The following is a 25,956-nucleotide window of genomic DNA, read 5'->3' as shown; positions in this document are numbered from 1 at the left end:
ATGTCACCAAACAAGATGTTGCATTAGGGCCACAGGAAAACAAGCAAGTGCACCCCAGAGTGTGTTGCTTTAAGAAAAAACGTCAGGTGCCAGTGGGAAGGGGCAGTTCCTGGCCTGGCAGCTGGTGGCGTGGGCACCATCTCACCAGCTGGCTGCCTCCGGGTAGCTGGAGGGCACGCGTGAGCGCTTAATTTTGCCTCGAGAGCCCAGGAGAACAGTGAGTGAGCAGTGTCCTCTTGAACCTGGGAGGGGAAGACCAGATAGATACTCTGTCCAGGCCCCACTATGTGCAGATTGGAGCCAGTTCTGAAGAGGTCCCTGGTGGTCCTCCTTTTCCTGGGCCTGACAGACGCCTGCATTCCTCGTGAAGGTAAAGTTTCCACTCACCCCTCATCTCTTCTCCGTGGCGTCTTAGGATGGAGGCTACTGGGGCTGGACTCAATAAGCAACTCTGAGGTCTACCACAGGCTTCCTTGCTTTAAGCTTAGGCAGTCCATTCTTTTTTCTTCTCGTGGAGATGGTTGCATGATTCCTCGGTTGTTTGTTGGTCTTGCCCTTAAAGACTCTGGTGGCTTCATGAGTTCCTAGCTGGTGGCCTTACCCTTGGAGGTACTAGTGTCTACATTAGTCCCATGCTGTGGGATTTGCCCTTGGGGACACTGATGGCTTCATGAGTCCTAGGTGGGTGGTCCTGATCTGAAGATCCTAATGGCTACATGAGTCCCTCCCTGGTGGCTGTCCCTGGACACGGACATACTGTCACCTACATCCTGGTTCTCATAAGTGTGTCTGTCGGCCAGCCTCTTGTCTTCATCCGTTCCTCATTAGTCATAGAGTCCCCTGGACTGCTCTGTGTCACTGCAGAGATCAAATTGGTGTAGTATTGGGAGCCACCAGCCCTCTATCCGGTCCTCTGCAGTGTAAAGATGCCAAAGACTACACCGGAAAGACTGGAGCCTTGTCACGAAACTGCATTCCTCCCCCACTATTAGATCTGCAACGCTTTCAAGTTTTAGTTTGTACTCAACGCTGGTATTAGTCAGGGAAGGGCGGGCACAGCTCTGTCTTGATGTGAGCCTCGTAATGAACAGATAACCGCATCCCAGTAGAGGGCTCTAGGTAAGACCATTCTGGAAAAGTGATGTTTGAGACGAGGCCGGCTAAGGGGTTGGAGATTATTTCAGGCAGATGGAACTGTGTGTGTGAGAAGATGTTGGGCTGGAAGACACCTAGTCCCTTCAAGGCTCTGAGAGTAGTCAGTGTGGCCTATTGGTGGATGGTGGATAGAATGAGGGCACAGTGGGTGAGCAAAGGCTCAAGTAAGGGTAGAGAGAATGTGGGAATCAGAGTATACTGGTTATGGGGGTCATATGAAGCATATGATTGCTTGCTCCTCCTTCCTTTGACCCGTCTTTCCTTCCTCTTTTATTTTAAAATTTGTATCTATCTGTCTGTCTGTCTGTCTAATATATCATCTATATCCACATATTTATCTAACTTTCATCTATCTCTCTGTCATCTATCATCTACCTACCTTCTATCTATCTATCTTTCTAATCTATCATACTACTTATCTATCTACCTACTTTCATCTATCTAGCTATCTATCATCTATCTATCATCTGTCTACCTATTATCTATCTCTCCATCTACCTATCATCTTTCTTTCTTTCTATCATCTATCATCTATCTACCTATCATCTACCTATCTACCTATCATTTATCTCTCCATCTACCTATCTACCTATCATCTGTCTGTCTGTGTGCCTGCCACAGAGTTCATGTGAAGATCAGAAGACACCTTATAGGAGTTGGCACTCTCCTTTCACCATGAGAATCCCAGAACTCAGATCATTAGGCTTTGGCGAGGGACAGTGCCTTCGCCTGCAGAGTCCTCTCACCTGCTCCTCTTCTGGGCCCTTAGTCTTCTCCTGTCTTTCGTGAACTTGAAACATTTAAATGCTTCTGGCTGGTTGGTCTCAGCATGTCTCCTAGACTGAGTGTCCTATGATTAGACTGAGGTTGTGCATTTGGGGGCAAGAATACACCAAAATAACACTGTGCCCTCATTGGGGAGTTATAGCCAAGTGATTGATAATGGTTTGTCTCTCGCCTGTGATGTTTGCTTGGCTAAGGTTATTGGAAAACCACGTTTCTCCACTACCTGTTACCATTTCCCTTATTGTAATTGATACATACTATAGGGGAGATACTATACATATGTGTTCTTTTTCTTTTCATCTTGATCAATTTATTTTAGCATCCAACTGTAGATCTTGCCTTAAGAAGGGATTGCTGGCAGTGGTGGCACACACCTTTAATCCCAGCAGAGGCAGAGGCTGTTGGATCTCTAAGTTCAAGGCCAGCCTGATCTACAGAGAAAGTTCCAGGAAAGCCAGGACTGCACAGTGAAACCCAGTCTCTAACCACCTCCCCAAAGCAGGGGTAGTGGTGGATTGCTGTAGTGTCTACCAAACAGAGATTTTTCTGTTCTCTTTATCTGTTCTATACATATTAATTGTAATTCCTAAGTAAGAGAGGGGCTGATCTAGGAAGATGGCTCAGTCGTTAAGAGTGCATACTGATCTTGTAGAGGAGCTGGGTTTGGTTCCCAGCACTCAGCTCACAATGACCTGTAACTCCAGGTCCTTGACGATCTGATGGTTCTGACTTCTGCAAGCACCTTCACTTGTGTGCACACAACACACACACACACACACACAGAGAGAGAGAGAGAGAGAGAGAGAGAGAGAGAGAGAATTAAAAATAAAATTTAAATTTAGAAAGAGAGGAGGTTGACTTATGTGAATGTTCATAACAATGCAAACTCACAACGCCTTGTCTGTCAGTGGATGGTCTTTTGATGGGTCCGATGTTGACAATCACAGGTTCTCTTTCAGACATGCTAAAGCTGAAGAGCCTGTAGATGACTGAGGCACCCACAGGCTGCACGTTTCAGAAGAACATCACTTGGAATGTTTTGTTCACTCCTCTACCAAGAATTCTTTGCCCAATCAGCTTTGCAAATGTCTATTAGAACAGAGCTGAGTCCAATTTACATGTGTCTCCTAGGCCCTAAGCATAAGCTGGAGGATGAAGCAAGTGAATGTTGGCTGGCTGGGTGGGTAGATGGAGGGGCGAATAGGTATATGACTGACAAGTAGATGATAGATAGAGGGATAAAAGGAAGGATGTGCGGATGTGTGGAAGGATGGGTGGATGGATAATGAATAAGTTTATGAGTGGTTGAATAGCTGTAAGGTTAAATAGCTAGGTGGGTAATTGATGAATGGAAGGATCGGTGGATGGATGATGGACAAATACGTGGTGAATGGATGGATGGGTAGATGGACAGATGAGTGGATGAGATGTATGGTGAATGGTGGAATGTGTCAATGGATAGTAGATACATTTATGGATGGATGAGTCGATGGAGAGCTGGTGAAGCAGGTATATGGGTGGATGGATCAAAGGATGGATGGGTAGATGATTAACAGCTGTTGATGAACGGGTAGATATGTGAGTGGATGAATGAATTGAGATGGATACCGGGTACATTTATGGGTGTGCAGATGAGTAGACAGATGGGTGAATAGGTGGTTGGAAGAATGGGTGAATGGATGATGGGTAGGCATATGGCGAATGGGTGGGCGGATGGGTATAGGAGAGGGTGGGGAATCGGTAGGTGGATAATAGGTGTGTGGGTGGGCAGACACGTAGATTGACGGGTAGATATGTGTGTGAGTAGACGAGGGAGCCTGAGGAACTTCCATAGAAGCCGTGGGTATTAGCTAGGCTGCAAAACCACAACAGTCGTGGTGCTCTTGATTACTGTAGTGACTCATGTCTAACTCTCTCCCTGCGCCTTCTTCCTGGTCCTGCTGGAACCCACATGAATGATGCTTCTGCCTCCAGTCGCAATGCAAGAAAAAAGTAAGAAGCCCCATGTTTGTGCCCTCACAGATGGCTCCTCTCAGAGTCTGTTGGGTCTGGAAAAGCCTCTGAGAATTCTGGGGGAGGGTGAAGTGTGGCTTCAATCTGTCATACAGAGGGTCATAAAATAACTATTAAAAGTAAGCAGTTACCAGGCATGATGAGATGCGCTCCCCAACACTCGGGGAGATGAGGAGGGCCAGGAAAATTGGAAGTCCAAAGTCACCCTCAGCTACCCAGTGAGAACAGGGATAGCCTGTGCTACGTGAGAGCCTGTTTTTAAAAAAAAAAAAAAAGAAGAACAGACTGGTTTAATAGAAAACAGCTGGATCCTCACATCTGTAGCCGCAGCCATTATGTTATGAAGCGTTCATTTGATTGAAGTTTGTTAAACTGCAATCTCAGTCATGGAAGGAGTTGAAGTGGTGTACAAACTCTGTTTTAGCCAGAATTCTCCAGAGAACCAGAAAGAACAGACCAGAGAGAATAAATAGAACATAACTAAATGGAAGTAGTCTGGAATAAAAATGAAATAGAATGAAAATATAAGAGAAGTAGGTTAGTACCAGGTAGTAGTTTAATCTCAGCACCCAGGAGGCAGAGGCAGGGGCATCTCTGTGAGTTCGAGGCCAGCCTGGTCCACATAGTGAGATCCTACCTTTACATTGGTTCCAGGCATCAAACGCGAGGAAAAGAAAGAAAGAAAACAGAACAGGATAATATATAAAAGAGTAGGAAATAGACTATAACAATAGGATAGAGTAGAATAGAAACAGAATAGAACGGACTAGGATAATCTTAGGAACAGAATAGAATAGAATAGAATAGAATGGAATGGAATGGAATGGAATGGAATGGAACGGAACGGAACGGAATGGAATGGGATGGAATATAAAGGTGTGAAGGAATTTATTGGGGGATATTAGTTCACTTGATGGTGGCGACTGAGAAAGTGCACAACAAAACATCCCAAGCAGCCAGGTGTGGTGGCACACACCTTTTATGCCAGCACTCAGGAGGCAGAGGAAGGCGGATTTCTGTGAGTTCGAGGCCAGCCTGGTCTACAAAGTGAGTTCCAGGACCAAGGTTCCTGGTACTCAAAGCTACAGAGAAACACTGTCTTAAAAACAACAACAAAAAGAGAAAGAACATCCCAGGTTGGTAGTGTGGCTCAGTCCAAATGGGAGTTTTAGAAACAGAGACCAGTGATATAATTCTGTCTAAGGCAAAGGTCCACGGGCCCATGGAGTCACTGACATAGCCTTGGAGTTCCAAAGGTTCAGAATCTGGAGTTTTGATGTCCAGGAGTAGGAAATGAAGGATATTACAGTTGCAAGAGAGCAAGTATATTACCCTTCTTCCGCCAGCCTACTGAACAGCACACGCATCTGTTGAGCGCCATCTCCTCCACAACACACCTGCAGACACTCCAGGACCACACAATCATCCTCAGCCAGTGCTGAGCCACTTAGAACCATCGATGCAATGATGAGACGAAACCAAGCTTTCCCAGCTACCTGAGTATCCCTTAAGTCAGTCAACCATCACACCCTTGAAAAGTCCTCAGGGATGGATGACCCAATGGTTCTTGCACATGATTTCTCCATGACACAAGGAACAGGGGAAAGGCCAACGAGTCTATGAATGCCCAGAAAGTGTGAATCCTTGTCTTTAATCTTACTGCCTAGGAAAATTCCTAATACTCAGCTGGAATGAATACATGTGCAAGTGTAAGAAGATGCTATTCTTTTGGCGAGAGCATAGAGAAAGGGAACCTGGTGGGAATTAGGTACCTAACATGCCTTGAGCATTGCAAACACGCCATGCAATTGTGTTGTCAAATCCAGGTTGCCAAACCTCCGAAGCCACCTACACTGTGCCGGGTGTGCAGTATTTACCCGCCAAGCCATCTCACCAGCGCAATTTCTTTTTAAAAACAAAGTCACACTATGTTAGCTTAGGCTTGCCTCAAAACTGTGGTAACCCCCCTGCCTTAGCCTCCTAACTGCTGAGATTCTTGACATGAATCACTACGAAGGGCTGGAGAGATGGCTCAGCTGTTAAAGGCTAGGCTCACAACCAAAAAAAGTAGTTTTTAAATGTTTCTTATAAGAACTAACTATCGGGCTGAAGAGATGGCGTGGGGGTTAAGAGCACTGGCTGCTCTTCCAGAGGTCCCGAATTCAATTCCCAGCAACTACATGGTGCTCATAGCCATCTACAATGAGATCTGGTGCCCTCTCCTGGAATGCAAACATACATGCAGTCAGAAAACTATATACATAATACGGATGCAGAGGCTGCTTATACTGAGGTCCAGCTGCATGAATGAAGTGTTCTTTCTATATAGATGTGCACCTGTCTCTAGATATACATACATACCTACATACATATATATGCAAATGTGTACCTATGTAAAGCTGACTTACAAAACACAAGACTAAAGGGAATGTCTCCTTCAGGGTTTCAATTGCTGTAAGGAGACACCAGTGACCACTGCAACCTCTCACACAGGAAAACATGTGCCAGCCAGGTGGGGCTGGCTTACAGTGCACAGGGTTAGTTAGTACATTCATGTCACGGCAGAACACAAGCAGACATGGTGCAGGAGAAAGCTGAGAGCTCTACATCCGGGTCAGCAGGAAGCATTTGAAACCTCAAAGCCCGCCCCCCCCCATTATACACTTCCTCCAATAAGGCCACACCCACTCCAACAAAGCCACACCTCTTAATAGTGCCGGTCCCTAATGAACAAGCATTCAAGTCTATAAGCCTATAGAGGCCATTCTTAATTCAAATTACCACAGGAGGATTCTGGGTGCTTTTGGCAATCAGTGTTACCGCTATTTTGACTTTTCTTAACTAACTGCATAGAAGCTCCTCACTTTATAACAATGGGCCTGTAACCAATCCACCAAGCAACAAAGGAGTACAGGGAGAGAGTTGAGTAGTTTGCCTGCGTATTAACCCTACTCTGTACTTTGCCTCCGTTTCCCATGCTGATTCGCTGGCTCCTGGTTCTGGCTCCTCGTCCAGTCAAATGTAAGTCACTGTCTATATAAATAAGCAAGGGTTGGGGTGGGGGGATGGGATTGACTTCAAGGCCCGCCGTTCTCTTAGATCTGGTAGAAATGGTACTCGAAAGAGAGGAAGAAAGAATCATTGGTTTCCATGACTATAGTTTGATATTAACATCAATAGGATTAATGAACTAACCTGGGTAGGAACCCACTCTTATCTGCACAGCCAGGCTGGACTGGGTGGGTATTCACTGGAGAGTTTCAGGGCAGACAGGCTCTCTTCTCTTCTGAGAAGTAAAACCATCTCAGACTCCAGTCAGAACAGAAGGTGATGGTTGTTATGGAGACCATATTCTGCTAATCTCCCGGAGGTCAAATGGAACAGGAAGGGTTTGGGTTTCTCACATAACTGGTACCTTGGAGTCCTCACTCCTGGAATAAACATGTCTCCAAAGAGAAGGAGGGACCTTAGGTTACACCAAAGCTCCCCATTCTGGTTCCTTACCCTATTTGGAGTGTGCTGAGGGACAATACACAACAATGACTTAACTGACTCCATATTCCTTCTCAACTTTGATTGCACAAATGTTCTAATTGGTCCCGGCTCATCCCTCCTCCCTGATGTCCTCCTGCCTACAGTGCTGAAAGGTAAGAGTCTCGACCTGTTTCCTTCCCCATCCGTTCTAGTTTGCCCCACAGACATAATATCAGCTGGTGTTCAACCAGCGTTTCCTGTGCTGTCTCCACAGCCCAGCTTCTCATTTAGGGACCAAAGAGAGCCGAGTACCTAGAATACCTGCTTTGACAGAATTCAAGATCACTCTTTTTCCTCCAAAAATTCAATGTTTTTTTCCCTGGGTCCATTATGCACCTGTTTTGCATCTTGGTGAGAACAAGATCAAAGCAAACTCAGCCGAGAAATGAGAGTAAAGAGAGAATTATCATCCACAGTAGGCGAGGGGAGGCTAATGATTTCCAGAGCAGAGCCCTCCTGCGACAAAGGAATCCACAGACTCAAACAGGAAAGCGCTCAAGGGAAGGCGTATTCCCCAGTGTGCTTATTGAAGGTTCTATCTAAAGAAGGGACCATCACATTGTGGGGCATGTTTAGCTCAAGGTCATGTTAGAAGAGTTAAAGATAGCAGCCAGGAACACATCTGCGCATGCCCAGTTTGAATCACAAACACGGTGGAAATACTTCTGAGCATGCTCAGCTTGGGTTGTAAGATGAATGGCAGGAACATCCCTGAGCATGCTCTGTTTGTGTCATAAGACAGTGGACTGGAATCTTTCTGGCATGTTCCATCTTTAATCATGAAATTGTCTTTGTTTCTGTCCCAGCCTGAAGCTTATATTAGCAAGGAAGACCTTTTTTTAGGGACAAACTCCTTCAAACTGTCCTTTTACTCCACCCCCCAGTGGTCAGACATGGCGGTGCACATCATTAATATCAGCACTCGGGAGCTAGAGACAGGTGGATCTCTGCGTGTTCCAGGCCAGCTTGGTCTGCTGCAAAGGGACTCTTGGAACCAGAGTCTTCATCTCTGGCCATGCATCATGTCCCAATGTAGATCCCACTTCCCAACACGTTCCCAGCCCCCAGCATCTGACCTTGTTTTTCACTTTCTAATTATGGCTTTGTCTCTATACCCATCCAACAACGTTCTGCTCCAACTTCATCTGTAATTTTGGCCACCACGTCATCTCTCCCGGCCCTGCTGCCAATCAGGAATCGTGGGTAAGCATGTGAGTCACGCTGATAATGTCATGGACTGGAAAGTTCAGTGGATAACTTTGAGTAAGAATTTGCAGACTAGAAGGTACGTTGGGAGATAGATAGAGGCAGGGGCTCTGTGAGTTTGAGGCCAGCCTGCTCTAAATAGAGATTTCATTTCCAGGACAAACTCCAAAGCTATACAGACCCTGCACACACGCACATATCTTTAAAGGGGGTAGACAAGATGGCTCAGAAGGTGGAAGGGCTTGCCACTAGATGACCTGACCTTGTTCTAGAGACACACACAGTAAAAGGAGAGAATCAACTCCAGAAAGTTATCCTTTGTCTTTCACGCATGCAGTGCAGTATGAGCAACTCCTCATTTTAAAATTAAGAACGGGGGGGGGGGAGAGGGGGGACTGGAGAGATGGCTCAGAGGTTAAGAGCATTGACTGCTATTCCAGAGGTCCTGAGTTCAATGCCCAGCAACCACATGGTGGCTCACAACCATCTGTAATGATATCTGCTCCCCTCTTCTGACCTGTAGGGATACATTCAGATAGAATACTGCATATATAATAAATAAATAAATATTTTAAAAAAATAAATAAAGAACGGGCCAGGGTTTAGAGAGATGGTTCAGTGGTTAGGAGCACCTACTGCTCTTCCAGAGGATCTGAGTTCAGTTACCAGCAGTCATGTCCAGCAGCTTATAACTCCAGCTCCAAGAGATCCATTACCATCTTTTGGTCTTGGCAGGCAATGCACTCACACATACACACACACACACATTTAAAACTTAAACATTAAATCTTGGCGGGGGGGATGACATGATAGGTAGCTCCTCAAATAGCATTAATATGCACATGCATGCACGTAGAAAACTGATAAGATTTTAGCATGTGTCATGCTGCTCAGGTGATGGAAACCCAAAGGTGGAACTCGTTCAGAATCTAGTGGGTCACAGCCATGTACTGCGTCACAGTCATATGCTGGGTCAGTGACGAACTACATACACTCCAACAGACCTTCAAGCGACATGTCAATGCCATAACCAAAACCTCAGTTTAAGGAAGCCTACTCTATGATGCTTGCACAGTGATGAAATTGCCTTCAGACCACACTGGAGGCAAACGATGCCTTACGTGATGGAGCTGGGGCAAGGGAATTCTAAATCAGTGGTTCTTGGCTTTCCTGATGCTGCGACCCTTTAATACAGTCCCTCGTGTTGGGGTGACCCCCAACCACAAAAGTATTTCCGTTCCCACTTCATAACTGTAATCTCGCTACTGTCATGAGTCATAACGTAAATACCCGATGTGCAGACGGTGTTAGGCAAGCCCTGTGAGAGGATCATTTATTTGACCAGCAGGTTGAGAACCACTGCTTTCATGCTAGCTGGTGGGTGGGTTTTCCTTTCTTCATTCGTTAAAGAATGGGAAGACTTTCTGTGAGTTCGAGGCCAGCCTGTTGTACAGAGAAAGTTCCGGAACATCCAGGGCTACACAGAGAAACCCTGTCTTGAAAAAACCGAAATGAAACAAAAGAAGACAGGAAGACAGCTTGGCACCCAGTGAAAGTTCAACGGCAGACGTAGGTTTACCAGGTGGAGGAGGGACTCTGAGAAGCTCAGCAGCTCTAAGGGGTTAGGCGTTTTTTATTGTGGGTTTAGGACATCCCACCTGGTAATTCTCCCTCTATCCTGTTTTCTATTGGTCTGAAGTTGTCTTTGTGTCCCTTCTGCAGCAGGGACTGAGTCTCTGTCTATGTCCACAAATGCGGAAACATCTGGGGACGGAGTGGGTGTCCCAACATCCTTTGCTCTTGGGGTGTAACAGGTTCAGAGAGATCTATCTACCACACTGTGTGAGGGAAAATGGGCTGCATCTCATAGCGATAGAAACTGCTGGGGGGGGGCAAAAAGCCACAAAGAAATGGCATCTTAGTGCTGGAGAGATGGCTCAGCGGTTAAGGGCACTGGCTGCTCTTCCAGAGGTGCTGAGTTCAATTCCTAGCAACCACATGGTGTCTCACAACTGGTGCCCTCTTGTGGCCTGCAGGCATACAAGCAGACAGAACACTATACATATTAAGTAAAAAAAAATAGCCAGGTGGTGGTGGCACACACCTACTTAGGAGACAGAGATAGATGGATCTCTGTGAGTTCAAGGCCAGCCCTGTCTACAGAGTGAGTTCCAGGACAGCCTCTAAAGCTATAGAGAAACCCTGTCTCAAAAAATCAGAAAAACAAAAGAAACAAAGAAATGGAAACTTATTGCCCATTGTTGAGGGCAAAAATCCCATTAAAACCAAGCAAACTGGGCTTATAATACTCCACCTTCATCCTAGGTGACCTTGGCCTCCTAGGTCCTAGGACCTAACATGCCATAGCCACATTTCCCCCAGAGAGTTGGCTGACCATTGGACTGGGGAAAATCCACTAACTGTGGATATTTTTTTCCTGTTGCAATTGCTGTGTGTGTTGACATCATTTTTTTTTCTGTCTCCTTCCTCAGGGCTGATGAGCAGACTGTCCCCAGAAGGTAAGTGTGTATCTATGCCCTCAGCCCACAGTCTTTCTTTCTTGTCAATGGGTGACACAGCCCTGTCGAGGCTACAGAATGTCTCGTGTATTACCCAGTTCCATGTTTCCTTTATTTGCCTTTTAATGTACACAAAAGATTTGTTGATATTGAAGGGGCCCCATGTGCTGAGGCGTGCGTGCGGAGGTAAGACAACACTTGGCATGAGTTGGTCCCAAGAATGGAACTCAGATCTTCAGACTTGCTAGCCAGCACCCTTACATGCTGGCCCATCTTGCTGTCCCAGAATTTTTGATGTGTGTGCATGTGTGTGGGGTACACACCTGTGCATTCATGCAAAGGCCAGGGGAGGACATTGGGTATCCTGTTCTATTTCTTCCAGACCTGTTTACATGAGTACCTCCATAAGCCTGGAGCTCACTGTCTTTAGGTCGGCTCAACCCAGCAGGTGCCTGGGATCCTTCTGTTCTGTGTCTCCCTACCATCTCTCTAGTCCTCCGCCTCTATTTTTGGTCAAAAATCAAACTTTTTTTAAAAGACATTATTTATTACGAATATATGTTCTGCCTGCAGGCTAGAAGAGGGCACCAGATCTCATTACAGATGGCTGTGAGCCACCATGTGGTTGCTGGGAATTGAACTCAGGACCTCTGGGAGGGCAGCCAGTGCTCTTAACCTCTGAGCCATCTCTCCAGCCCCCAAAATATCAATCTTATGTTGCATTAATAACTGTAATGCTATATATTATGATATATACATATATGTGGTTTGCAACCTTCCTAATGCTACAACCCGTTAATAGTTTCTCATGTTGTGGGGACCCTCCCAATCGTAAAATTATTTTGTTGCTACTACATAATTGTAAGTTTGCTGCTGTTGTGAATTGTAATGTAAATATATCCGGTATGAAGGATGTCTGATATGTGACCCCCCCCCAAATGGGTCACAACCCACAGGTTGAAAACCATTATGATATAGTAAAATAATATTCCCTTAGCATCTATACAATCAGCTTGGAGTTGAGAGTGGGTAAGGTTAGAGCTATCAGGGACAAAGTGGCAACTGACAATAAAAAATCAGCCACAGGCCAGCAAAATAGCACACTGGAGAAGAGTCACTGGCTGCCAAGCTTGATAAGCTGAGTTCATTCCTCAGGACCTGCGTGGTGGAAAGAGAGGACTGACTCCTCCGAGATGCCCCCGATCTCCACACGTGTGCCGTGATGCACACACACTCCCATTAGTTAAAACGGAATGAAAAAAAAAAAAAAAAAAAAAAACACCTCTGTCTACTTCACAGGGCTTCTGGTCCCCTTTCTCTGCAAGTTGTTGGAACCCATGGATATTATTCATTGGGGTGGACATAGTTTGGGGACAGTCTGTGTACCTAGTGAGTCCCAGGCTGTATCTTTTACTTTTCTCATAGCGGTGACAGAATGCCCCAAGCTTAGGAGAGGGAGGGTTTATCCAGCTCGCAGTTTGAGAGGGCAGCATGTTGGGGAAACCATGGTGTCAGGAAACCTAGACAGCTGGCTGTGCTGCCTCCACAGTCAGGAGACAGAGAGTGACAGCTGCAGGCGCTCGGGGCACATAATCCTTTCCATTCAGCCCGTGGGATGATGGTGCCAGAATTTAGAGTGGGTCCTTCCAGCATCAATTAATTTTTGTCTAGAAAATCCCTTACAGACATTTCAGGAAGTTTGTCTCCAAAGTGAGCCTGGATCCCATGATGCAGACATGATCACAGATCAAGCTGCGATTTGAAATCCTGCCTCAAAAGACCAAGAAAAAAATTATTAAGCACCTTAAATGAGCTAATGGATTTTCAGATCTTCCTCAGGCTTTTTTTTCTCTCTAAGTGGGGGAGATGCCATGCCATACTATTAGGGTGTGTGTGTGTGTGTGTGTGCGCGCGCGCGCGCGCACACGCGCTGTCCAGGACATCTCCTGTTTTAACAGTGACATCTCTCATTCTGGGATCCTTTGTATGTAGGTACGAAGGTTGTTTGTCCTACTTGGAGTTTTTTTTTTTTTTTTTTTCCTTTTTCTTTTTTGAGACAAGGATTTCTGTGCAGTCCAAGCTGATCTTGAACCTCCAGCCCACTGCTCCTGGGTGATGAGATCACATTTGTGCACCATCTGAATATGATGCCATTATGTATATGTGCAGTCCGTGCAGGTGTGCATGTTAGCGTGTGCATGGGTGTGTGTATCGTACATGTTCCTGTGGAGGTCAGAGGTCATTGTTGACTGTCTCCTTCAATCACTCTCCACATTAGTTTTTCTTGACACAGGCTCTCTTCACTGAACATGGAGTTCACTGTTTCTTTTTATTAACATTGTTTGTTTGAGACAGGGTTTCTCTGTGTCACAACCCTAGCTGTCCTAGAACTAGCTCTGTTGAGCAGGCTGGCCTCATACTCACAGAAATCACAGAGATCTGCTTTCCTCTGCCTCCCAAGTGTGTGCCACCACCGCCTGGCTAAAATATATTTACTTTTATCTGATGTGTATAGGTGTTTTGCCTATGTGTGTGTCTGTGAGCCACGTGCATACATTTCCTATAGGGGCCAGAAGGAGGCATCAGACCCCCTGGAACCAGGAGTTACAGGAAGTTGCGAACCACCCTCTGGATGCTAGGAATCAGGAAGTCTTTGGCAAAAGCTCCAGTGTTCTTAACTGCTGAGCCAGCTTTCCGACCTTCCCTGATTTTGTTTTTATGTTGAGGAAATGGAGGAAGAGGGTCACACAGCTGGAGGTGGCAAGTCCTGTTTGTTCAATGACACCTCCCTGGCTCTTAGAACGGAGTCTAGGATGTTAAGACGGCTCATGCGTCCTGGCATCATCCGGCCATAACCTCATCTCTCTGCCCTTTTACACCTGACTTTTCAGGCAGGGCCATCCCCACACTCCTCCCTACGTCTTGGATAAGTTTTTCCTTTCCCTTCCAAGTTTTGTTTTGTTTTGTTTTCCCACTCAGCTAACCCCTGCTCATCTTCCAGGTTTCAGACAAAACAACATATCCTCCTCCAAGACGCCTTCCCTGGTAACCACTCCAGGTCAGCAACCACCACCTCTTCACAAGTTCCCACCATGCCCTGCAGGTTGACCAGAAAACTACTCGGCTCTCTGTCCCAATTCACAGGGCTTTTGGTCCCCTTTCTCTGCCAAGTTCTCGGAAACCATGGATATTGTTCGTTGGGGTAGATATTGTCTCACCCAAAACTTTGCTTGCACCCAGGATACAGTAGGTGCTCCGTATGTTTAATTGGAGAGAGTGGTTTCAGACTTGAGTTTCTGTCTTACCCTGTAAATTGAGAGTTGAGTTGCCTGCTTTTTAATAGCGTTCTCATCTCCGGCCTCTGACTGGTCGGGGATGCTTATTTGGTGGCAAAACTATTAATCTCTCTCTCTCCCTCCCTCTCTCTCTCTCTCTCTCTCCCTTCCTCCTTCCCAACCCCCACCTTTATTCCCACCCCCTCCCTCCCCCATCTTTATTCCTACCGTCCCTCCCTCACCCACTACACACACACACACCTGTCTCTCTGCACCCCTGTGAACATGGATGCATTCATCCTCCCTTACAGACCGGACAGAAGAAGAAAGTAAGTACTTTGGAAGTTTATGATCCCCAACTCCTCTCTCTCTGCCCCCAAATCACCAAGGACGGAGCTCAGAACCTCATGTGTGCTGGGAAGATGCTTTACCATTGAGCCACACCCCCCAAGTCCTCACTAGACAAGTGTTGTAGTGATGAGTCACACCCCAGACACACATCTTACTTCTATTTTCACATTCTCACTTAACTGCCCAAGATAGCTATGACTTCAACTCTGTCTCAAAATAAAAAGTAAAAAGAGAGAGCAGCTCAGTGGTGGAGCCCCTGCCTAGGATCCCCAAGTGAGGGGCTGGGGGGCATGGATCATCGATAGCACTGTCTAAAATCCTCCAGTAAGGGTATGGGGGTATGGCTCAGTGGTAGAGCCCCTGCCTAGAATCCCCCAGTGAGGGGCTGGGGTATGGCTCAGTGGTGGAGCCCCTGCCTAGAATCCCCCAGTGAGGGGCTGGGGTGTGGCTCAGTGGTGGAGCCCCTGCCTAGAATCCCCCAGTGAGGGGCTGGGGGCGTGGCTCAGCAGTAGAGTGCTCTGCTAGCTTGTACAAGGCCCTATACTGAATGCCTAGAGCCACAACAAAAAAGTTTGCTAGAGCAAGTAATTCACAAGCTAGGCAGAGAAAAATCAGAAGTAGTTTGGGGAACTCTGTCGAGACAGGATAGTGGGGCTAGAGGATGGGGACTGGGGAATGATAATGAAAATAGAATGGTGGACGGTCAACAATAATTCCCTTGATTTACCTGGTCCAGTCCATCGTGATGTCCCTGATGTAAGTATATCCGATGTTTCTGAGTGGCTGAGCCCTGGCATAGACTCTACCCATTCGGCATCTCTTACCCAAATCTGGAGAGCACCCAAGTCCAGAACTGGATGTGGTGGCTCACACTTGTCTTTCCAGCCCTTGGGAGGCTGAAGCAGGAGGATTGGCTGATTCCAACCCGCACCGAGAATTGGCGGGTAGCGCAAAGGATAGCCTCGGTCTACGGAGTGAGAAGACCCTGTCTCTAAAATGGCAAAGAAAGGGAGGGTAGAGAGGTGACTCGTTGGTTAACAGCACTGTCTGCTTTCCCAGAAGACTCGAGTCAGCGTCCTAGCACCCACTCAAGATAGCTTACAATTGCCCGTGACTACAGCTGGCCTCCGAGGACACACATGTGGCATCTGCTTACACAGACACATAAATAAAAGTAAAGTAAGCCTTAAAAATAGTTTAAAAAAAAAAACAGTAAAAATGTCACAGAGGCATTTTGGAATAGGGATGTTCAGCCGGTGCAGGCGCTGATGGGAAATCGCTCATTGGACTTGATATGAGGTAACGCTGAGACCACAGTAGAACGGTGACTTTGCCTGCTCGGGGACCCTGCAGACCTGGTCTCCTCTCCAAGTTCATTCAACGGAGCACAAGGACAATTGTTAAACACTTTTTAATTATTTTAAGTGGGGGGAAAAATGTAAGCGCCAGGGACGGAAGGTACTGACATTCATTCTATTCTCTTGCCCATTCCTTTCCGCACCGACGCCTTTGATTCTGCTTCGAACCCGCCGTCCAGTGAAAAGTAAGTTATCTTTCCTTTTATATGGCTGGTGTATAGCAGAAGGGCCTCCAGTAGCCCAGGCTAGCCTCAAGCTCCATATATAAGCAAGGATGGCTTCAAACTCTTGATTCTGTCTTGTAGCAGAGTTTCCCAAGGCCGTTTGGCCCCAAATAAACCCACGGACGCTATATTAATTACAAAACCGGTTGGCTGGTGGCTTGAGCTTCTTATTGGCTAGCTCTGTCTTAATTATTAACCCATAACCACTAATCTATGGGCTCACATGACCTCTCCCTTCTGCCTACACTTCCCAGAATTCTCTTCGTTGGAAGCCCCGCCCATCCATCCTGCCTGGCCACTAGCCAAACATTAACCAATAAGAGAAACATATGTATAGAAGGACAACCCCATCACTGTCTCAGCTTCCTCCGTGCTGGGATTACAAGTATACACCACCATTCCTAGCACAGGGAAAGAAATCGTTTTTATAGTTGTTCCCTTCTGGTGGTAACATGGATGTTTCCAGACACTTGGAAGGAGAGGGGACAAGAAAGGACAGAGTCAGGCATGGGGGTACATGCCTATGATCCCAGCCCTCCCGAGACTGAGGCAGGAGGATTAGCAGCTCAAGGCTAGCCTCAGTTACATATTGGGTTTGAGGTTAGCCTGGGCTACATGAGGTTCCACCTCAAAAAAAAAAAAATAGCAAAGAAGATGGGAAGACAAGAGGAAAGACGGGATGGGAGGGGAAGGAAGGGGAGGGAGGAGAAAAGAAGGCTATTTTTGTTGTTGTTGTTGTTGTTTTTTTTTTTTTTTTTTGGCTGTTTGGGGTTTTTTGGCTTGGTTTGGTTTGGTTTTTTGTTTCTCAAGGCAGGGTCTCTGTGTAGCCCTGGCTGTCTGGAACTCAATCTATAGACCAGGCGGACCTTGAACTCAGAGATCTTCCTGCCTCTGCTGGGATTAAAGGCGTGCAGCACCACCCACCCTTTGAGAAAGCTGTTTTTAGAGGAATTTACCTACTTGTGGAGGAGAATCCAGGTGGCCTTTAGGCTCCACCCACTTTCTGGGTCTGCATGGTGGGGTTCCAGATTCTGAGCAGATCCTCCAGTCTCCCCATTACCCTAGAGCATGAGACAGCAAGCCTTTCGTGTGTTTATAGCTAGAAAACAAAACAAAGCTCAGTGAATTACCAGGAACCAAGCTTTCCTCCCTCGTCAGGGAGAGCAGGGGGTGGAGGGAGGGGAGATGCTTTTCTGATGCCCTCCAGGTGTCTGGAGGGTGAATCCCCAGGGGAAACTGGGGCCAAGGGATTCCAGTCAAAAGGATGAATGTGTCTTAAAACATCAGGTCACAGACGATACAGGATGTGTATGCTTGCCGGTGTCATTTGGACTGGATGACATTTCCACGTCCCTTGTGGGGAGGGCCCTGCTGAGGATGCTCCGGGTGGGATGGGAGATGGCCAGGCCTCGTTAACACCCTTTTCCTCTCCTCTTGGATCTTCACTTCCGCTGAACCCCAATGACTCTGCCTGGATTTCCCTTTCCTTGATGCTCCTGTTTCAACAGTATTGAAACGTAAGTTCGCAGTTCCTTCCTTCCTCCCTTCGTTCCTTCCTTTCTTTCCTCTCTCTCTCTCTCTCTCTCTCTCTCTCTCTCTCACACACACACACACACACACACACACACACACACACACAGGACCTGAGTTCAGATCCCACCCACATCTGGTAGCTCATATCTGCTTCTAACTCTAGCTCCAATGGATCTGATGCCCTCTTCTGGCTTCAGCTGACACGCACACACACACACACACACACACACACACACACACACACACAAATAATAACAACGACAATAATAGTAAATATGGAAACAGGATTCTGGGGAAACAACCCAGTGGATAAGAGTGCTTGCTGTTCTTGCAGAGAACACAAATTTGGTTCCCAGCACCCATGTAGGGTGACTCCCACCTGTAACTCCAGATGCCTGAAGTCCAGTGCCCCTTTCCGACCTCTGTAAGCACCTGCATTTATGTGGTGAACACACACACACACAGATACACACATACACGTAAATAAAAATGAAAACAAACATTTTTGTAATTGGAGATTATAGAGGCTGCTCAGTGGTTAGAGCACTGGCTGCTCTTACAGAGAACCTGGGTTCAATCCCTAGCATTCACATGGCAGCTCACAAGTATCTGTAACTTCATTTTTAAGGGGACCCAACACCTTTCTTTAACCTCCAAGGGCAGCAGGCACACATGTGGACACAGACACATGCAGGCAAAGCACCCAAACCTGTGAAATAAAATAAATAAAAGTGTAAAGGTAATAGCGACGTGAGATGTCCTAACTACCATTCTGTTCACCACCGTCGGATTCTCTTTGGATCTCCAGGTGTCTTGGGGCATCCCTTTTCATTTCAGCTCTCCTCTAAGTCCCACTGTCCTGGGCTCTGGGCTTTTGGTCCCTACCTCCAGGCATCTAATGCTGCGATTTTATTTCTCTTGTGGTCTCTTCTCTCGTGGACCCTGGACTCGTTACTACCTTCTGCCTCCTGGATGGGCCGCAGAGATCCTTGGTAAGCACCTCGCTCTGTGTGGGCCTGGGCCCTGTGCACCGAGCTGCTGCTGCTGCTGCTTCTGCTTCTTCTTCTTCTTCTTCTTCTTCTTCTTCTTCTTCTTCTTCTTCTTCTTCTTCTTTATCTTCTTGCGTGTCAGAGTGTGGGGGGAGGTGGAAATCTGAAATGTAGTGTCAATGAGGGCAGGCCTCCCCGGAAATCCAGGACCTGTCACGCACTCACCAGAACCCATGCCAGAGTGGTAGTGCACACCTATAACCCTGGGGCCAGGAAGACACAGACAGGTGGATCTATGGGCCTCGCTGGCCAGCCAGCGTAGCATATTTGGGGAGCTCAAGGCCAAGGAGAGACTCTGCTTCTAAAAATAAGATGGACAGCTCCTGAAAAAAAAAATCACAACTAGGGTTGGCCTCTGGCCTCCATACATGCAGGCTTGCATGCCTGTGCACATGGTACACTCACTCACACACACAGAGAGAGAGAGAGAGAGAGAGAGAGAGAGAGAGAGAGAGAGAGAGAGAGGAGCAGGATGCTTTCTCAGGTAAAGACACTTGGTGCTAAACCTGATGGCCTAGGACCTAAGTTTGAGTCCCAGGTCCCACATGGTGGAAAGGGTGAACTGACTCCTGCAAGTTGTCCTCTGACCTCTAAATGCTTGTTAGAGCATGCTTGTGCTCACAGTCATGTGAATAAACATATATATACAAATCATAATAATATAACGAGAGGGGGGATTGCTAGGCATAGTGCCATGTGCCTTTAATCCCAGAGGCAAAGGAAGGCATATCTCTGTGAGTCTGAGGTCAGCCGGGGCTACATAGCAAGTTCTCGGTCAGCCAGAACTACACAGTGTCTCTTTCTCCAAATAGAAAGTTTAAAGAATACATTATACCCTTAACATGCCTTCCCAAACTGTGTCAGCTTATAAAGTGTCACAGCCCCAAGTTATATTTTGAGCAATTAAAGCATGTTTCACAGAGACAGAAAAGCCAAGCTTCCGTCAGATGGGGAGACAGGTGTTTGGACAGATGGGGAGTTACAGTGTAAAATATTGTCATAGTTACCCTGAGAGGGACCAGGCTGCTTTAACAGGTGGCTGTCAACCAGCTGTCTGCCTGGCAGAATCACACTCTTCAGAACCACAGAGCGCCTTTAGCTAAGGGCTGCCTTGTGTAGCTTAGTATCTCCTAAGCGTGTTTAGTAGAGCTTTTGTATCATCAATTTATTATTCCCAGTCTCTTCTGTATTAAAAGGGAGAGAGGGAGGGAGGGAGGGGACCACAGCAAGCATGAAAGAAAGCAGGCAGGCAGGTGGGTGAGGGAGCAAGGGGCAGACAGGCAGGCAAGTGGGCCAGAATTCGGCAGGGCTTGTTAGGATACGGGGCTTGGGGGTGAGCCTGTGGGCCCTGTTGACCTGAGCTCTGTCTGGCCACCGTTTGATTCTATCTGCAAGTTTCTGTTGCCTTAGGTCTGCTGAGCCTCCAAGTGCTGCATGGTGAGTTGGTGGCTTCATCAATTGTTTTGTTTTGTTTTGTTTTGGAATATATAGAGCTATTAGTTTTTGGGGGTTGGGAGAGCCTTTAGATGTCACCAAACCCTCCCTTCCTCACCCTCACCATCGTTCGCAGCATAACCATAGGGCCTCATGCATCCAGCCAAGGGAGACTACCTCACATCCCACCCAGTGTGCTGAGTCATAGCCTAGGTGTTGAGACAGAACAGGGAATATGATTTGTGAAATATGTTCCCAGCTGTAGCTGGCAAGCTGAGTGAGATGGTTCAGGCCTTAATGCCCGCACTCAGGAGGTGGGCACAGAAGTTCATCCTGTGCCACATAACAAGTTCAAGGTCAGCCTGAACTATGTAAGACCCTGCCCCAAGCAAACAAACAACGATCAACAGACAGGGAAATGGCTCAGTGGGAAAGTCACTTGCCGCTGACCTGAGTCCAGTGTGGAGGTGATACAGGTAGAAGCAGGAGAGGATCGACCCTCATTAGTCATGCCCTGACCTCCACATGTGTACCTAGATGCACGTCTACACCACACACAACCATCGCCACACACCATACACATCCCCACATACAGACAGACCCTACACCACACACGCGCACATACCACCACCACACACACCCCTATATACACACAGACCCCACACCATACACACCCAGGAACCACCACCACACACCACCATACCCCCCATACACACAGACCCCCCCCACCCGCACACTACCACACACCTCCAATACCCTCATATACCCACAGACCCCAAACGAATTTGCAGCTAGTATTCTGCTGAGAGGGTAACCGGGTGCTCAAGGAGCCATCTCAGAGTCCGAGCACTGTTCTCCGAGGCGAGGAGCGCAGGGGACCTGAGAGCCCAGTGTGATAGGGGTGCTGGAGGGAGGTGATACCTGAGCAAGGACTTGAAGGAGCAGGCGGGACCCACACACACGTGCATACCGTATGCATTCGCGTGCATGCGCGTGTGTCTGGGGAAGGGCGCTTCGTGCAGGGGGGTAGCATGTGTGCAGCCAGGAGGCAGTAGCGTGCCTGCGTCAAGGGACACCAGTGAGTCCATGGGCAGTCCTCATTCAGTCCCTAATTTCCCCTTCCCCCTGTATCCTTCTTCCTCTCCTTCCTTCCCTCCTCTGCGGGCTCCATCTTTTTCCTTCTCAGAAGAAACGGATGACTGCAAAGAAGAAGGTGGGTGGGGCTGCGTGCCCGTCCCCGCCCCCCCCCCCCCCAGCTGCGGGCAGTTAGCGCCTTCCCTCTGAGTGAGGTATGACGCGCTACCCGGGGAAAGTTCAGAGTTCAGATGCATCAGTACCTGAGTCTTCAGGAAGCATCAGTAGTCCGCAGCCACCCTCTCCCTCCTCCTCTGCTCCTCGGTGTGGAGGTGCCCGACACAGGGAGGTAAGAAGAGGCATCCTTGCCGGGTGGTGCATGCTGCTGTCAATCCCAGCACTCGGGAGGCAGAGGCAGGTGGATCGCTGTGAGATCGAGGCCAGCCTGATCTACAGGGCAAGGACAGCTAGGATTGTTACACAGAGAAACCACACAACGATAGTAGAACACGTTGTCTTAGTCACTTTCCTATTGCTGCGATGAGACGCCGTGACCAAGGCAACGTATAAAAGGGAGCATTTAATTGGCTGGTTTTCTTATAGTTTCAGAGGGCGAGTCCGTGCCCATTGTGGTGGGGAGGAAAGGCAGGCGGGCCAGCATCAGCATGGTACTGTGGGAATAACTGGGGATTTACATAGGACCCACGGGCGTAGGAGAGACAGAGAGACAGAGATGAAGATGGAGGTTTCTCTCCCACCCCAAATAAACACACGGATGCTCTATTAGTTATTAAACTGTTTGGCCGATGGCTTAGGCTTCTTATTGGCTAGCTCTCTCTTAATTTTTTTAACCCATTTCTGTTAACCTAGGTATTTCCATGTGGTCTTATCTTACCAGAGAAGGGTCCTTCCCCAGCTACATGGCGGCTCCTCTCTGCCTCCTCTCCCCAGCATTCTCTTCCTCTGGCCACCCCCAGTCTATGCCTCCTTCTTGGCTACTGGCCAATCAGTTTTATTCATCAACCAATAAGAGAAACATATATACAGAAGGACATCCCCCATCAAAAAGACGGACCGAGTTAAGGTTCTCACAAAAGGTGGTTTGCTGAGTGTTTTCTTGTTTGTTTTCCAATGTGCGGGTAACTCATTGATGCCTAGATATGAGGAGAGAGAAGATGAAGAGTAAGTAGTTTGCCTGGGAGCTGAATGATGATGACAAAAATGGGAGAAAATGGCCACAACATCGAATGCTTAAAAAAAAAAAAAATCAACCCAGGAGATACATAGAGACCCAAGCTGGGCGTGCCAGAGAGCAGGGGCTTGTGGGTATTATCACTCATTCTCACCGTTTTTCCTTAGTGAAGTCTCCCCCAGCCACCACCACAGCCAGGGTGTTTGTGAAGACTAGTGGCTGGAGCTTTTGGAGATGTGCCTACATGGTGATGACCTTTCTCTTCGTGTCCTACAATAAAGGAGACTGGGTAAGGAGGCCGCGCCCGGGGAGGCGAAGAGGAGAGGGAGACACAGAGTAGAAAGGGGAGGAGTCTGCACAGCGCAGTGCAGCAAACGTTCTTGTCTGACTGTCTTTTGTGGGACCGCCTGCCAGCTCCCCAATGACAACAGGGAGGCTTAATATTAATTATGAAAGCTCGGCCTTAGCCTAGGCTCCCCCCCACCCTCAAACTAGCTCTTATAACTTAAATTAACCTGTCTCTTTTCATTTATTTATTTATTTTTCTTTATTTTATTTTACACACCAACCATAGTTCCCCTCTCTCCTGTTTCCTCCCCCACCTCCCTCCTACCCCCACCCCCATCCAATTCAAGGCTAAAATAAAAAAAAAAAAAAAAAAAAAACCACTGGGCACGGAGCACATAGGACAGTGGTTCTCATCCTTCCTAATGTCCCAACCCTTTAATCCAGTTCCTCATGCTGTGGTGGCCCCCGACCGTAAAATCATTTCCATTGCTACTTCATAACTGTAGTTTTGCTACTGCTATGAATTTTAAATATGTGTGTCTTCTGATGGTCTCAGAAGAACCCTGTGAAAGGGTCTGGGGTCCCGTCCCACAGGCTGAGAACCACTGTGCTACATTCTTACCAGGAACGGGCGGACGTCATACGTTAGGTTTGAGGGCTGAGGGAAATGGGGAGACCCAGGAGTTGATTCGGGAGCCCCGGTTATCACAGAGGTGACCTGGCCTTCCAGAGGACTCGGAACAGGGTCTAGAGATGTTTTATTTTGTTTTCCTTTTTTTTAATATTTAAATTTGAAACAGTTGTTTTACATGTCAATCCCACCCCTCCCGACCACCCCCACCAAACCCCATCCCATCCCCTTTCTGCTCCCCAGGGAGGGTGAGGCCTCCATGGGGGTGGTCCTCAAAGTCACATCATTTGGGCGGGGCCTAGGCCCTCCCCCTATTTTATTGTATGGGCTACCACCGAAGGGTGGAATTTAGGGAGAGGCTAGGGACAGCTCTCAACCTCCTTGCACCATGTGGACTGAACGTGACCCAGGTCAAAGGCCGGCAGCGTCAGACCTGTGTTAGAAGCACTGCTTGGGGATGTGGCAGGGCTTAAGAAAAACAAACAGGGGCTCGGGAACACAGAGAGGCTTGACCAGTCACCCATCCACAGGCGGCGGGAAGGAGGGACAAGGTGGGAGGGAGGAGGCGGGTTGGTTGATCTCTCTCTGCTTTTTAATTTTATCTCTCTGTCTCGTGTCCTCATCATCTCCCCCAGTGTTACTGCCATTATTGTAACCCGGACCTGAATTTGAGGTATGGCATGGCAGGGAAGGACATTTCCCCTTTTGCCAGTGGCTCAAGGGAGGTTAGCTTTAAAATCTATTTATTTATGCCAGGCAGTGGTGGCCCACGCCTTTAGCCCCAGCACTCGGGAGGCAGAGACAGGTGGATCTCTGTGAGTTCAAGGCCAGCCTGGTCTACAGAGTGAGTTCCAGAACAGCCAGGGCTACACAGAGAAACCCTGTCTGCATGACAGAAGAGGGCATCAGATCTCATTATACATGGTCGTGAACCACCGTGCGGGTTCTGGAAGGGCAGCCAGTGCGCTTAACCACTGAGCCATCTCTCCAGCCTCAGCTTTAAACTTTTCTCGTTACAGTTTGTTATTAAAAGACATGGGCATTGGCTCAGGGGCCCCAAGGCCAAATCTTAACACAAAGGAGATTTATTTCCCCAGAGGGACAAAGGGCAGGGATAAGAGGCAGACACAGGAGGAGGAGGAAGGGGAAGGCAGCAGGGCAGAGGTATTTGTCCCAGAGGGGACAAAGGACTGTCTCTGGGCAGTCAGGACACAGATATGGCGCACAGAAAACGGGCAGTTTGTAAAGGTGAAAGGTGAAACCCCTGTGTCTTAGTTAGGGGTTTCCTGTTGCTATGAAGAGACACCACTACCATGGCAACTCTTTCTAAGGAAAAAGGACTTAATTGGGGTGGCTTAGTTCATCACCCTCATAGTGCAAAACGCAAGCAGGCGTGGTGCTGGATAAGTAGCCAAGTGTCCTACATCTCGGCTTGCAGGCGGCAGGAAGTGTTCCGAGACACTGGGAGTGGCTTGAGCAGATACGAGCCCTCAGATCCCACCTCCACACTGACACACTTCCTCCGGTAAAATCACACCCACTCCAACAAGGCCACACCTACTAATAGTGCTACTCCCTTTGGCGGCCATTTTCTTTCAAACCACCACACCTTGTCAGGATGAGGTGTTTAATTTTAACTGGGCATGTTAATTAGGTGAGCCAAACGGGGCTTTTGATTGATGGGCTTAACACACTGACAGCTGGGCCTTGGTAGTCAGCCTCAGGAGGAGGAAGTGGCCGAATAAGGTGATAGACTTCGATGCATAGCTTTAGGGGTGTAATGTAATGTTTTAATGTGTGTGTGTGTGTTTGCAAGGAGCCACAAGCTCCAATGGGTTAGTGTCTGTCCAATTATTATTATTTGCATGTGTGCATGTGTACCTGTGTCATGGCACACATGTGGAGGTCAGAGGGCAGCTTTCTGGAGTGAGTTCTCTCCTTCTACCCCTTGGGTCCCAAGGATGAAACTTAGTCTTCAGTCTTGGCAGCAAAGTGGCTTTACCTGCTGAGCCATCTGTCTGGGTTAAGGAGAGTCTGCTTATTTATTTATTTATTTGCTTAGGTTTCTTTTTGAGACAGGGCTTCTCTGTGTAGCTCTGGAGCCTGTCCTGGAATAGCTTGGGGGAGTAGGAACAAAGTGGGTGGGCCATGGCCCTGAGGAGTGTGGTCCAGGATGGCGGCCGGTGAGCGGTGCAGGCTCAGGGGCTGCCCACGGAGTCCTATCGGGAGGTTAGGGAAGGCATGTGGGGGTATATGAAGATGGAGATGCATGTCCAACTGTGTTTCTCCCCATCTCCCGTCTTTCTCAGAGATGATCCCTGCTGCTCTTTCTAG

At 47.8% G+C, this 25,956-nt stretch overlaps 1 protein-coding gene across 1 annotated transcript; it reads left to right on the top strand.

Annotated features, from left to right (window-relative positions):
• Positions 1-285: 285 nt before the first annotated feature.
• Eddm13 (epididymal protein 13) lies at positions 286-25,956 on the top strand. The gene is made up of 11 exons (XM_051207104.1): positions 286-370; positions 3,916-3,940; positions 6,373-6,384; positions 8,168-8,172; positions 11,187-11,213; positions 14,215-14,271; positions 20,414-20,440; positions 21,624-21,650; positions 22,871-22,992; positions 24,258-24,295; positions 25,932-25,956. Exons 1-11 carry the CDS (start codon positions 286-288, stop codon positions 25,954-25,956), a joined length of 450 nt encoding a protein of 149 aa, XP_051063061.1.

Source organism: Phodopus roborovskii, unplaced genomic scaffold, assembly GCF_943737965.1.
Source record: "Phodopus roborovskii unplaced genomic scaffold, PHOROB, whole genome shotgun sequence".
NCBI lineage: Eukaryota > Metazoa > Chordata > Mammalia > Rodentia > Cricetidae > Phodopus > Phodopus roborovskii.
Note: the sequence above shows the minus strand (reverse complement) of the source record. Positions and strands in the feature narration are given on the sequence as shown.